The 14,271-nt window shown below is 37.2% G+C and overlaps 1 protein-coding gene across 9 annotated transcripts in view; it reads left to right on the top strand.

Annotated features, from left to right (window-relative positions):
• Positions 1 to 14,271, top strand: part of KLF12 (KLF transcription factor 12) — a 657,687-nt gene that overhangs the window by 299,202 nt on the left and 344,214 nt on the right. For all 9 annotated transcript variants that reach the window (XM_061133269.1, XM_061133271.1, XM_061133265.1 and 6 more), the window contains one exon: positions 11,053 to 11,116. In XM_061133269.1, the coding sequence (XP_060989252.1) occupies positions 11,084 to 11,116 (33 nt within the window). In that variant the 5' untranslated portion in view covers positions 11,053 to 11,083. The remainder of the gene's footprint in view (positions 1 to 11,052; positions 11,117 to 14,271) is intronic.

The following is a 14,271-nucleotide window of genomic DNA, read 5'->3' as shown; positions in this document are numbered from 1 at the left end:
CATATTGGGGAAATACATGTGAGCACTTTGTTGTTTACTCCCAATAGTTATTTGATAAAGTTATTTTACTTGCCAGCATTTCTTGGCAATGATAAATGATTAATCCATGTATTATATATACATATATCAGACTGATTCTGATGTTTATATCTAAATAGTTTTATGTTTGTATTCAAATAGGCTTTCAAGCCTGCAGGTGGCCAGTTTTCGTCTTGAGATTATTTTTCAAAATGCCTTTGTTGTTCTCGGCTATACTGTTATTTTTCAAAATCATTTAAAATAATTTTCTGGAATATTTTTAGAAACGAAAAACTTACATAACTTATGTTTGCATCAGGAAATTCTCTGTAATTAGGTTTTTCACTAGTGCTTGACTGTGCGTGCGTGTATGTGTGTGTGTGCACATGTGCTATTGGCATATTTTCACTGCTTCATATTTGAATAGTAAATATTTTGAAATATTTTATCCATAAGGGTCAGTGATGTCAGAAATATCTTCAGTTGTGGAACATAGCATATGAAAAAGGCCTTTTACAGTCATTTTCCACCATGTAATTAGCTTCTTTACATGATATTTTTAATATTGTTGGTTTAGGATACATAATATAAATATTATGTATACATATGTATACAGTATGTTAGGATACATAATATAAATCCCTTTATATTATAAGACATGTGTGCACCTAAGAAATTATGCTATCAGGATTGGTTTGATTATTTTTTTGAGATGGACCTTCTCTCCACTGTAGAGGCTTCTCTACCGTGTCCGAGCTCCTTGTTGGGTGACATGAGCTATCTGGCGTAGGTATGTCAGCAAGGATGCTCAGTCATATATATGTGTGTGTAAATTACACATGTCTGTACATACAGACACGTGTGTGTGTTCTCAGAGTCAGATTTAAATTTGCTCTTTCCTGATATACACTCTTTGACTTTTCAAGACTTAGCTTCATTTCACCTCTCTGTGGGTTCCCTGAGTTTCCTGCTCTATTTTATTACTTTCACTAGAGCTCCTATGAATTATTATTAGGATTTCAACTTGATACATGTTAGCGGATATGGACTTTAATTACAACCCAAAATGGAGGTGTTCACACTGGGTCATTGGAATAGCTATGCCTTGTACATGAATTTATTAACTAATATTATAATAATGCCTTTGTTGTTGCTGTTCAGTCGCTAGGTTGTGTCCAACCCTTAGTTCATGTTAAACATATGATAAACATCCACTACGTGGTATCGATTAGTGTTATAATTAATTTACTTGTTTATATTTTTCTCACTTTTGTTGTCCATGAGCCTCTTTAAATCAAGTATTGTGGTATATGATTTGTAACGTCCTCAAATTTTGGCATATAGGTGAATCATGGATGAATTAATAACAGAATATAGGTACCATGTAATAAATGTCAGTGGACCCTCAATCAAGACCTGTTAGCTATTGCTTGTGTTATATTTGAATTGACTTCCAATTTCAGTATTTTTTAGTTTCTCAAGTCATGTTTTTGATCCTTTTAAAGAGGAGTCCACCTTATATATCACTTGTCATTCTCAATAAATAGTATTTTGATTTTTTTGGTATTAATTATGAGAGAAGCAGTGAGAATCATATGGTTATGTAATACATTTGACAGTCTACTAATTTGCTCATCATTGAGAAATACTTATTGATTATATATTTGCTATGACAGCCAGCTATCTGTTATGGGGCAGTGATTATGATGTCTGAATGTACACACTAGATTAATGAGTTTAGCTGGTCAAAACTGTTATTCAGTAAGACAAGATATTCATTACAGACATCACATTAATTCTCTTGTTTCTGTATCATTATGTCACAAATGTCAGTAAAACAAATCTGTTTACTTCTTTGATCCATCTTTCAATTGCATTTTAAAATCTGCCTCTGTTAAAACTTCTTTGGGTTCAGATGTGTGAAAAGACTGAAAGTGTCCTAAAAATACCTCAAATCTGATATTTTCTAATTCTTGTTAAATATTTGGAAATTGCAAATTTCATTTAAATGTCAACTGTAATTAAGTGTGTGTCATTTGTTTTCCTACTCAGGTTTTACAGTTTGATGGAATGTTTTCCTCACTATTTAATAAATATTTGTTTTATTTCACATTAATTAATTCAAAACTGGGTAAAAGAAACATGTTTTAATCAACTATTGTTGTGATGGACTAGAAAACAAATTTATTCCCTAAGCAAACAGTTTACTATGCATTGAATGGGATTTATCTTTCTTAGCATTGGGAAACTAAACATAGAAGGCAATAGTTAATAGAAAAGCCAAGTATGTTGACTGCATACTGAATGAGGCAACTTATTTTTCTTGACTATGTCATTGCTCTTTAGTGTATAAAATTTGCAATTACCCCATAATATATACACCCAGCTATGTTCAGACAACACCCATTGAAGTAAAGTAGTGTGGAAATTTCTAGACTTTGTGAATTATGCATGTATTAAATAGTACCAAATGTGTGTTTATCATGATTTTATTTTCATTTGTTTTCAACACTTGATGTTTGCTTTTCTCTGCATAAATCACACAACCACATTTATATTTATAAAAAGTGCTGGGAAGTAAAGTGGAGATTCATAAGTAGCTGGGACCCTGTTATTCTCTCCTGTCAGCCTCTTAAGATCCCCAAAGGTTTTTCGCATATTAACGATAATGGTTTAAAACACACCCTGATGCAGTTAGGGGAAAACTATTAGTGCCCACCCCCGCCCACCCCGCTTCCCATGTGAGAATGGAAACTCTGTGTGGCCAGGTTACTTTTAGTAGAATGTAGTGTTATATGCAGTAGCTTTCCATGCAACTACAAATTGCACACGCTCATATTTGTGCTGCAGTCTAAATCACATAAATTAGACATATGAAGACAAGATTTAATCATCTTGTCATTCCTTTGCAATACAAGTCAGATTTTTGACTACGCAGTCCCGGTAAAATGGCAATTACACTTGAATATGAGCATAGCATACAGTACTTTTCAAACCATTATATTGAGCACAATATATGTAAAAGAAAGGCTTAATTCATTTGTTACGGTTACTTTTCTTCTAAAGGTTTATTTGTTCTCTGTCTGTATAGAATGATTGGGTGTAATGCAAGCCGAAAACAGATTGAAAGTGTCATTTCTATGTCAGCGTGCTTTACAGAAAATGGGCTGTTTATTCAGTGAGCTCTGTGCTTAAATGATTGTGCAAAGCTTGAGGGCATACCTTACTCCATGTGGGACCTTCCTTACTTCTGAGAAAGTTTGCTCTTTCTGTATTGTCTGTTTTTCTTAATAGTGAAGAGTTCCTGGGTGTAAACATAATTTCAGAGGAACAGAGCTGGGCATGGGAAAGAACAATTTTACAATGGAGAATTTTCAAACGATTTATATGTAACTAACAAGTCCAAGGGGGTTATTGTGGGGCATGAGTTCTTGATGACCTTACAACAGTGAACTCTCTTAATGGGCTTTTTATAGACACTATGCTGTGATGCCCTAGAAGGGCTTCCCTGTTGACTCAGATGGCGAAGAATCTGCCTGCAATCCAGGAGACCTGGGTTCGATCCCTGGGTCAGGAAGATCCCCGGGAGAAGGGAATGGCTACTCCAGTATTCTTCCCTGGAGAATTCCATGGATAGAGGAACCTGACAGGCTATAGTCCATGGGGTTGCGAAGAGTCAGACACAGCTGAGCAACTAACACTTTCACTTTCACTGTGACACCCTAGAGTGGAGCTCCTGTTGTCTGTATTCTCAGGACTTTTCCTGTAAGAAACATACAGTCATGGTTGAAGGTGGTATGGAGTAAGGGTAACTTGGGCTAGAGTAAGTCATTGCTTCTTCCTAGTTCTGGGGGAAGCTTAAGTGGAAGTAGGCGATTGGGCGCTTGATTATTAACATAGGGAGTATGGACGGGACTGACGTTTGTCGAGTAACTAGTATGTGCCAGGTAGTGAGCTGTGGGCAATATATTGTCTACACTCTCATTTCTGGTGCCCCTTGCCCAAAGGTTTCATTTTACCAGCTTAATAAATTACAAAAAGGGAGTACACGAAAGTGAAGCAACCCGCCCCAAGTCACATGACCTCCAAGTGTTCCTTCTCTCTGGCATTTGTTCCTGGATATTTTCCATGACCATCAGCACAGCCCTTCTTACAGGAGTAGGCATGCCACTCATTCATGTGAGATCCCAGAATTCTGGGCATGGAAGAGTCCCTGAAATTTCTGTGTCATCCTCTGGATTACCCAGTGAGCAAAGGATAGGGGGTGGAACTTCGTCCCTTGGTTTTTTCCTGGAGAAAGGAAGGTAATGCTAGAACATAGGTATGTAATTATAGAATGTATCTAGGAAGTAATCTCCATTGAAGCTTTGCATGCTTTTCTTTTTTAATTCATCAGATCTTTGATATGATGATCTGGTATTAATAAATTGAATAGAAATTGAGTTTTTTTTTTAATAAGGCATTGCTTTCTCTATGGACTCTACCTACCCTTGAAGTGACTTGAAGTTGAAATGACTTCAATTAAAAAGTTTGAAAATTTCTCAGTGGGATACAAAGAAGAATTATCCATGTTTAATCTTTATTCATAAATCATGAAAATTTGTGTATTTCATATGCAGATATTAGATTATGGAATCGCATATACTCAGAATGGACAATAAGCAAGTTCCCTTGTCTATTTATTTATTTTCTATTTATTGTGAGAGGCATCTTTAAAATAAGATATTCATATAGATGTGATTTCCTGACTGCCTATGGCCTGTATTTTAAAATATCTGAACCTTAGTTTGCTTCTCTACAGAGTGATGTGTGTGCCGTGGAAATCCGCGTGTCTTTTCTCAGCAGTGAGATGTCTCGTGCCGTACAGGTTCAGAGAAGATACTGTAGGTGTCACCTGTTACCTAGCAACAAGCTTACTGCTTTGTGTCTTTACTGTCTTTTCATTTTAAGTCAAAATAGCTCTGAAAATGTAGCACTTAGATTTGCATTTATCTCCAGAAATATTTAGATTAACCTTCAAATATTTTTAGTTCCCAAGATAACTCACCACGACAGGTGAAACAGAAATAACTTTAAATGAAAAGAGGCAATTTATAGATCGGAAACCTTGATACAGAGTAAGGCCAACCTGGATCCTCTTATATAATATCTCAGACTGGAAGGCACAGGCCTGCCTATGGGTTCACTAATCAGCTCTAAAAGTTACAGTAACTGAGTTGAATGGTATATACATCTTTATAACTTGACTTTTTTTTATCAGTGCTTGAAAACACAAGATCACAACTAATGAAGTAGTGATTTTATAAAGCTGAATCTGGAATTCCAAATGGGATTACTATTCCAGCACCAGGATTCAAGTATTTGAAACAGAGCAAACTAAATTCCCTTTGAGCAAAGAGGAGTATACCCTGACTGGTCAGATGTCTATAAATACTTTTGAAATGTGTTTTTCTGTCTCTCCTTAAAGATACATAAAGGGATTCTCAGAGGGACTAGCAACAAGTGTACTTGCGGATCCTGAAGTATTAAGAATGTATTAACAGTATCCTTTAAATATTGCGAACATAATAGATCATTTAAGTTGTGATGAAGAGCTAGCAGCCTGTTACCGGAGGGTAATATGATGCCTGTACTCCGAGGTAATTATTCTGAAGTAACTCCTTATTCTTTAAGAAGGAGAGCATTCACTTTCCTTCTGGCCAAGGTCATCTCTGTTATGTAGGATGTGTGTGTGTGCTGACTCACTTAGTCAGCTTAGGCATGTCTGACTCTCTGTGACTCCATGAACTGTAGTGCCCCAGGCTCCTCTTCCCATGGAATTTTCCAGGCAAGAATTCCGGAGTGGGTTGCCGTTTCCTACTCCAGAGTATCTTGCCGACCCAGAGATCGAACCCGCGTCTCCTGCATTGGCAGGCGGATTCTTTACCACTGAGCTGATACTCTCTTTGAATTTTTATCGAAGCTGGCTGGCCATCTGTGAACACCTTAGGGAAGAAACCAAGAGTTAGAAAGTGAAGAATGTGGACAGTCATTCTTTATGGCTTATAGCTACTGAAGAGAAACATGTATAAGTAGAATTTCACGAAAAGAAAAATAAACCAGTATTTACGATTGCTTCTACAAAAAAGCAACTTTTTTGTTTAAAAGTAAATCTAAAATTCTTTCTAAAATATGTTAATGATTTTTGTTACTTCTTGTGTTTCTCATATTTAGATAAGATGACTGCCCTTGGTTTTTCCTCACCTGACGATTGAGAATCACTTTTGGAGCCAGGGAAATGAAGGCCAAAAGCAAGCATGATGAGTTTCTTGATGAGCAAAGTGGACTTTAAAACTTCTGGACTTAGGAATGATTTAGTGGATAATTTCACAAACCTGTTTGGCAGAGTTTAGTCGTCTTTTAATTATGAAATTGATGAGATAATAACTGTTAGTGGAAATATGCCAGTTTTCTATTTTATATCATGGTCTGGGTTTTGATGGGGTGTATAGGATGGATAGGTAAATCAAGTATTATCTTTGCTTCTGTGGAGAATGAAGTTGAGCCTCAAGGTTGATTGAGTTGTTTACTGTCACATGCTCATAGATGAGAGAGGAGAAACTAGGGACAGGTTTTCTCAAACTTAAACTGCGTCTGTTTTCTGTCATTTGTGCTACTTAAAGTATCGGGTGGCCACCGCAGAGCAAAGGACGATGGTGAGTGTTCATTGAAGAGCTTGAATTGAATGGAAAACAGAAGTTAGCATTGTACCAAGCTGTCCCCAGGCTTAAAATATACTGTTGTTGTTGTTCAGTCGCTGACTTGTGTCTGTCTGTGACCTCATGAACTGCAGTACACCAGGCTTCCCTGTCCCTTACTATCTCCTGAAGTTTGCTTAAACTCATGTCCATTGAGCCGATGATGCCATCCAGCCATCCCATCCTCTGTCTCCTCCTCCTCCTATTGCCCTCAATCTTTCCCCACATCAGGGTCTTTACCAGTGAGTCGGCTTTTCACATCGGGTGGCCACAGTATGTACTGAAGTCTGCTTTTAATTTGTAGGTGGTTACAACGAAAAGCTGCAAAGAGCCATGCCACAACATTTGAGTCTAATTCAGGGGTTTTGTAAGGACCCTTCCACTCTCTGACTTGTTACTTTGCATATGAAATTAACCTCTGATCATCACTGTCAAATGGATCTTAAAAGTGTTGATGTGCTCAACTTGTATGTAGAACTGGCTTCAGAACAAATACTATCATTAGGATACTTGGTCAATCCCCTAATGCTGTAAAAATGTATGATATTACATTATGTATAACTCACAAAATTGAATGTTTATTGTAGTATGTAGCTTAATTGCATATAAAAAGTACAAATTATGTAGTTAAGGCCTTAGTTCCTTGGTTGGACTTCCCCAGTGGCTCAGCATTAAAGAATCCGCCTGCAGTACAGGAGACACAGTAGATATAGCTTCCATCCCTGGATCGGGAAGATCCCCTGGAGAAGGAAATGGCAACCCACTCTAGTTATTCTTACCTGGAAAATCCCATGGACAGAGGAGGCTGGCAGTCTGTGGGGTCACAAAGAGTTGGACATGACTGAGCACGCATGCATGCACATTCCTTGGTTAAGAAATCTCCACACACTTGATATAAAAGGAGTTTCTTTTTCTTTCCTCATCCTTAGCTTCTCTTACTCATTTGGCAAACCTTTATTAATCTCATAAAGCTTGCAGGGCAGTGGGCTGTGTGCTGGGAAGTGGATGGTAGTAGAACTGGGTCAGCATGTGCTGCTTCTGCTGGTGGGAAAATAAATTGGTGTGAAAGTGATGTTTCTCGGTCGTGTCCGACTCTTTGCGACCCCATGGACTGTAGCCTACCAGGCTCCTCTGTCCATGGGATTTTCCAGGCAAGGGTACTGGAGTAGGTTGCCATTTCCTTCTCCAGGGGATCTTCCCAACCCAGGGATCAAACCCAGGTCTCCCTCAATGCAGGCAGACACCTTGCCATCTGAGCCACCATGGAAGCTAGCCTGTATAAAAAGCAAGTTGAGTAATATATTTTGAAAGGCTGAAAAAAGCTTATATTACTCTGATCCAGGAATGATACTTCTGTGACTGTATTCTAAGGCAATAATTAAAGGTGCACATCAGGCCAGCTGAGTACAGTGGTGTCGGATATGGATTCCTGGCTGAGGGGTAAATACTACAGTGGGCTTCCCTGGCCAGGCCCCACCTCCGGATGAGTCTGTCTATGTCTTCCCAGAGCCGGCATCCTTTCTAGTTTCCCAAAGGCATCCTTCAGGCTGGCAGAGGTCCCAATGGACATGATTTACACAGAAGGATGTGTATTGTCAGTAATAGTAAAACATTGTAAACTACTAGACAAGAATGAGGGAGTAAATAATCCTGTATCTTTATAATGGAGTACTCTGAATTTGGAGGTAAAGCATTAATGAGTTGAATGTCATGTCAAAATGTTCGTAGTTTATTAAAGTGTGAAAAAGTTGTAGAACCAGAATGTCAGCTTGCAGTGAGTTTTGAAGTACCTGATACATTCTGCTGAGAAGTTGCAATTGATGGATTGAAACAGGTTTTGAAGACTAGAAAGGACAAGATGTATTTGATAGAAACATGGTGTTCTAGATAACTTCTAGAGCAAGGGATATCTTTCAAGGGATAGCCTATTATGATTTCATGATATAAAACAGAAGAATTATCCTCTGAATTTCAGGAGAATATTTGTTTGACATTGTCATATTAAAATATTGCATTTATGTTCTGTTGCTTCTTAGTGGCACTTCTAGTAGTGGTGAAAACTGTACAGTATATTAGGGGATGTGTGTTTAAGTCAGAAGAGGCATATCTTTATAATCTAGAGGGAGAGATGAAAGGAGATAGGGCAGGAGGAAGAAAGAGTCATTGCTTGATCAATTGATTGATTTAAAACTGGAATGAAATTAAAGGCCACTTCATCTTCCAGACCAAGCCCATGAAACATATACATTCTGGTATATTTCTTTTAAGGCTTTATGAGTTTCCACACATTTTCTGCTCAGATGTGTGGAAACACATGCAAAGGAAACATGGCTGGATACTGCCTGTGTAGGTGTTGGCACAGAATGGGTACTGCTTAAGAACTCTAAGGCGTATCCCCTCTGAGTGTAATTCCAAGTGGAAAAAAAAAAAAAAATGAACTATGCCTAATAAGCTGGCTTAACTGAATGCCAAAAAAAATTTTGCCTTGTGAAATGGAAATTCTGAAGCAAGTTACATAATACTGAGAGAGAATAAATAGGAGGACTTTTGAGATGTATCCAAATGGGGCAAATGGTGTATTGTAATCGAAACTCTCCAGTCCAGTGATATTTAATTCTGTTTGCTGAGATCCACATGGTCTTGGGGATTTGGAAGCTTTTAGAGGCAGCATAAATATTTACTTTATGTTTGTTTAATTTTTAAGTCGTGACATATTTTAACTCAGATCAATTTTTAAAAAGTTACTTGGGTATTGGCCAAGATGGAGTCACCAACAAGTATTCATGTTAATTATTCTGCACATTTGTATCAGCTATAAAGAGGTGAAAGGAGACAATTTCCTCTGGAAAACAATGTTTCTTTAACAGTCTCTTAGTTACTAAGAATAATGGAGCCAGCTACTTCAGCTGAAACATTTGTGTCTTCTCTTTCTGATATTCACTTTGCTTTTAAACCAGTTTCTGCCATTTTACCCCCACCCTTCTCTCCCTGTTTCATCCCTCTTTTTCTTCTCTCCCTCCTTTATCTTTATGCAGATTTTCATACCTGTGCCCAGGATCTGTCAGTAGTGTCATACTTGGAGTCCTGCTTCTGTTTCTGCACTTCTCCATTTTCGCCTTTCCATGGCTGTTAAAGAGGAGGCAAAAGCCAAAACCGTTTTTCAGCTATCACTTTTATTATGTCACTCCACTAATCAAGAGCTTAAAAAAATTGCAGACTCAAGATTTTCTTTTCTTTCCTCCAATGGCAGAATGTTACCAACATGTGCAACATTTTTTAAATCATTTTTTAAAATTGAAGTATAGCTGAAGTGCAATATTATACAAGTTACTGGTATGCAGTATAGTGAATCCCAGCTTTTAAAGGTTACACTCCATTTATAGTAAGTTTTGTCTATATTCCCTGTGTCATACAACATATCCTAGTAGCTTATTTTATAATAATAGTTTATACTTCTTAACCCAGTACCACTATATTGTCTCTCCCTACTTCCCTCTCCACACTGATAACCACTAGTTTGTTCCCTTTATCGGTGAGTCTGCTGCTTTTTTATCTTCGCTAGGTTGTTGTATTATTTAGATTGCACATGTAAGTGATATCACCCAGTCTTTCTCTGTCTGACGTATTTCACTAAGCATAATACCCTCCAAGTTCATCCATGTTGTTAAAAATGGCAACATTCCATTCTTTATGGCTCAGTAGTTTTTTGTTGTATATGTCTACCACATCTTCTTTATCCGTTCATCTGTTGATGGTCATTCAGATTGCGTCCTTATCTTTGCAGTTATTTGCATTATTCTAAATAATGCTGCCGTGAACTTTGGGGTTCATGTATCTTTTTGAGTTAGTGTGGTTTTTTTTTTTTTTGTTTTGTTTTGTTTTGTTTTTGGATATATCCTGGAGTGCATTTATTGGGTCATATGGTGGATCTAATTTTAGTTTTTTGAGGAACCCAGTGTCTGTACCAATGTACATTCCCACCAACAGTATACAAGGGTTCCCTTTTCTCACCCTTGCCATCATTTGTTATTTGTTTTCTTTTTGATGAGAGTCATGCTAACAGGTATGAGGTGATATTTTATTGTGGTTTTTAATTTACATTTCCCTGGTGATTAGCACCTTTTCATGAGCCTGTTGTTATCTGCATGTCCTCTTTGGAAAATGTCTACTTAGATCTTCTGCCCATTTTTAATTGGGTTATTTGTGTTTTTGATATTGAGTTGTATGAACTATTTATATATTTTAGATATTAACCTCTTAGCAGTTCTCATTAAGTTTTTGTCTGCTTTTCTTTCAGGATCAATGTGACTCTAGAAACAAATGGATGAATGAATATCCATATGAAGAGGAAAACAATAAAGGTTGGTTAGTCAAATTGTATAATTGCAGTGGCAGTCCTATTTTGAACATTAATTTGGGGCAGTTATTTTCATTAGTGCACTGCTTTGCCTATGAGGGAAAGGTCAATGCTTAGACACATTCATCTGTCTATAAAGTGTAGTTTTTTTTAAACCCCTAAGTATAAAAAAATTACAAAGAAGCTAGACTTTTTTGTGCAAGTCAAGCAATCATCAGTTTCCAAAACCAAAACTGTTTTAAGAATCAACTTTAAAATGATAATTAGAAAATTGAAACTGATCACTGGGACCAAAAAAAAAAAACAAGCCAGATTTTCCTACCACAAGCATGATATTCATCTCAGCCCTGGATGGCATCTGATTGCTGTCAAATGCTGTCCTCTTTGCACCTGCAGTCTTGGCTTTCTTCAGGGATAGGATAGGATGACAATGAGAGGCTTTTAACTGGCTTTTTCATAGCAAAGTTCAGGTATAAATTGGAGGGTAAAAAAAAAAAAAAAAGCCAAGAATTTCAATAGTTATCAAGTGCTGGCTATCATTTTGTGGTATTTATTTAAACTTACCTTGTACTGCATACTGGTCGTAATACAAAAATCACACATTAATGCTAAGAAAATGACAATATGTTAAGCCATTTCCATTTCATAAAGGCTGGTACAGAGGCATGTGGCTCATAACCCTATATAGTCGCATAGCACATACAATTTCATACTTTCCTCCTTCCATTGCTCCTGCTACTTTCACATAAATGTACATTATGTCTTTCTGCCAGCTCACCTTCACGTGTGTGCATGCTAAGTTGCTTCACTTGTGTCCGACTCTGTGACACCATGGACTCTAGCCCACCATGCCCTCTGTTCATGGAATTCTCCAGGCAAGAATACTGGAGTGAGTTGCCATTCCCATCTCCAGGAGATCTTCCCAACCCAGGGATCAAACCCAGGTCTCTTAAGTCTTCTGTATTGGCAGGTGGATTCTTTACCACTAGGGCCACCTGGGGAGATGGTGCTACTTAAAAATGATTTTCCAGATTATATCTCTCACTTGAAATTGCCTTCTTCCAACTCAACATCCATTCATAATAAGAAATATTAACAAATTAGGCCTAGAAGGAACATATCTCAATAAAGGCCATATATGACAGGCCCACAGCTAACATCATGCTCAGTGTTGAAAGTTTGAAAGCTTTTCCTGTAAGATCACAAATAAGGCAAGAGTGCCCACTCTTACCACTTACATCCAGTATAGTACTGGAAGTCCTAGCTAGAGCAGTCATGTAAGATAAAGAAATAAAAGTTACCTGAATTGGAAAGGAAGATGTAAAATTGTCTTTATTTGCAGATGCCTTGATTTTATATAGAGAAAATTTTAAAGACTCAACCAAAAGACTGATGGATGATCAGTGAATTCAGTAAAGTTGCAAGATACAATATAAGCATATACAAAATTCAGTGGCATTTCTGTAAGCAACAAAATTTCTGAAAAAGAAATAAATTGATTCCACTTAGAGTAGCATCAAGGGCTTCCCTGGTAGCTCAGACGATAAAGTGTCTGCCTGCAATGCGGGAGACCCGGGTTTGATCCCTGGGTCGGGAACATCCCCTGGAGAAGGAAATGGCAACCCACTCCAATATTCTTGCCTGGAAAATTCCATGGATGGAGGAGCCTGGTGGGCCACAGTCCATGAGGTCGCAAAGAGTTGGACGTGACTGAACATCTTCACTTGGACTTTGTTTTCACAGTAGCATCAAACACAATAAAATACTTAGGTATACATTTAACTTAGGAAGTGAAAGATCTCTATGCTGTAAACCACATGACATGGATGAAAGAAATGGAAGAAGACAAATGGAGAAGTACCTCATGTTTGTGGATTGGAAGAATTAATACTGTTAAAATGTTAATATTACTGAAAGCCATCCATAGATACAGTGCATTCCATATCAAGATTCCAGTTACACATTTTATAAAACTAGAAAAAATTTCTGAAATTCATATGGAACCACAGAAGGCCTCGAATAGCCAAAGAAATATGGAGAAAGAAAAAGCAGGGGGGTGGTCTCACATTATTCTTTCTGATTCCAAGTTATACTGTAAAGTTGTAGTCATCAAAACAGCATGACACTCCTGAAACAGAAACCAGCAAATAGACCGGTGGAACAGAATCGAGAGCCCAGAAATAAACTCAAGCATATGTGATCAACTAATATTTGACAGGGGAACCAAGAATACTCAATGGAGAAGATGGTCTCTTCAATAAATCGTGTTATGATACTTGGATTTTCATGTGTGAAAGAATGAAATTGGACCCATATTTTACACCTGTCACAAACGTTAAATCAATCAATTACAGACTTAAATGTAAGACTTGAGACAAAGAAACTCCTATAAGAAAACATAGGAACAAAATTTCTTGACATAGATCTTGCTAATGTTTTGGATATGACACCTAAAGTACAAGCAACAAAATAAACAAATGGGATTATATCAAACTAAAAAGTTTCTTCACCATAGGAAACCATCAAAAAGTGTAAAGATAACCTACAGAATGGAAAAAAAAATTTTGCAAACTATATATCTGATAAGGAAGGGTGTAATATCCAAAAATATAATGTACACTTGTTATCAATAGAAAAAGAAAACCCCAAATAACCAAATAAATGGTCAAAAGTCTGAATATGACATTTCTCCAAAGAACATGTATCAACAGCCGGGTTCATAAAAACATGCTGAATATCATTTAGGCATTTAGGGGAATGCAAATTAAAACTACAGTGATATAACATCACAGACCTTTTAGAATGACCATAATTAAAGAGAGAAGAGACAATGCTGGTGTGGATGCAGAGAAAAAGGATGTGTGTGCTGGTTGGTAGGATTGTTAATTGGTGCAGTCACTATGGAAATTTTCTGGAAGATCCTCAAGAAATTAAGACCAACTACCATGTAATCCAGCAGTTCCACTTCTAGGGAAATATCTAAAGGTAATAAAAACACTCAACAAAAGATATTTGCACCCCCAATAATCATTGCAGCATTATTTATAGCAACCAAGATATTGAAACAACCTCTGTGTGTGTCAACAGATGAATGGGTAAATAGGATGTGGGGTGTGTGTGTATATATATGTATGTATATATATAAACACATATAATGGA

This window comes from Dama dama, chromosome 30 (genome assembly GCF_033118175.1).
Source record: "Dama dama isolate Ldn47 chromosome 30, ASM3311817v1, whole genome shotgun sequence".
NCBI classification, from domain to species: Eukaryota; Metazoa; Chordata; class Mammalia; order Artiodactyla; family Cervidae; genus Dama; species Dama dama.
The sequence above is the reverse complement of the archived record's forward strand: the minus strand, read 5'-3'. Positions and strand labels throughout refer to the sequence as shown.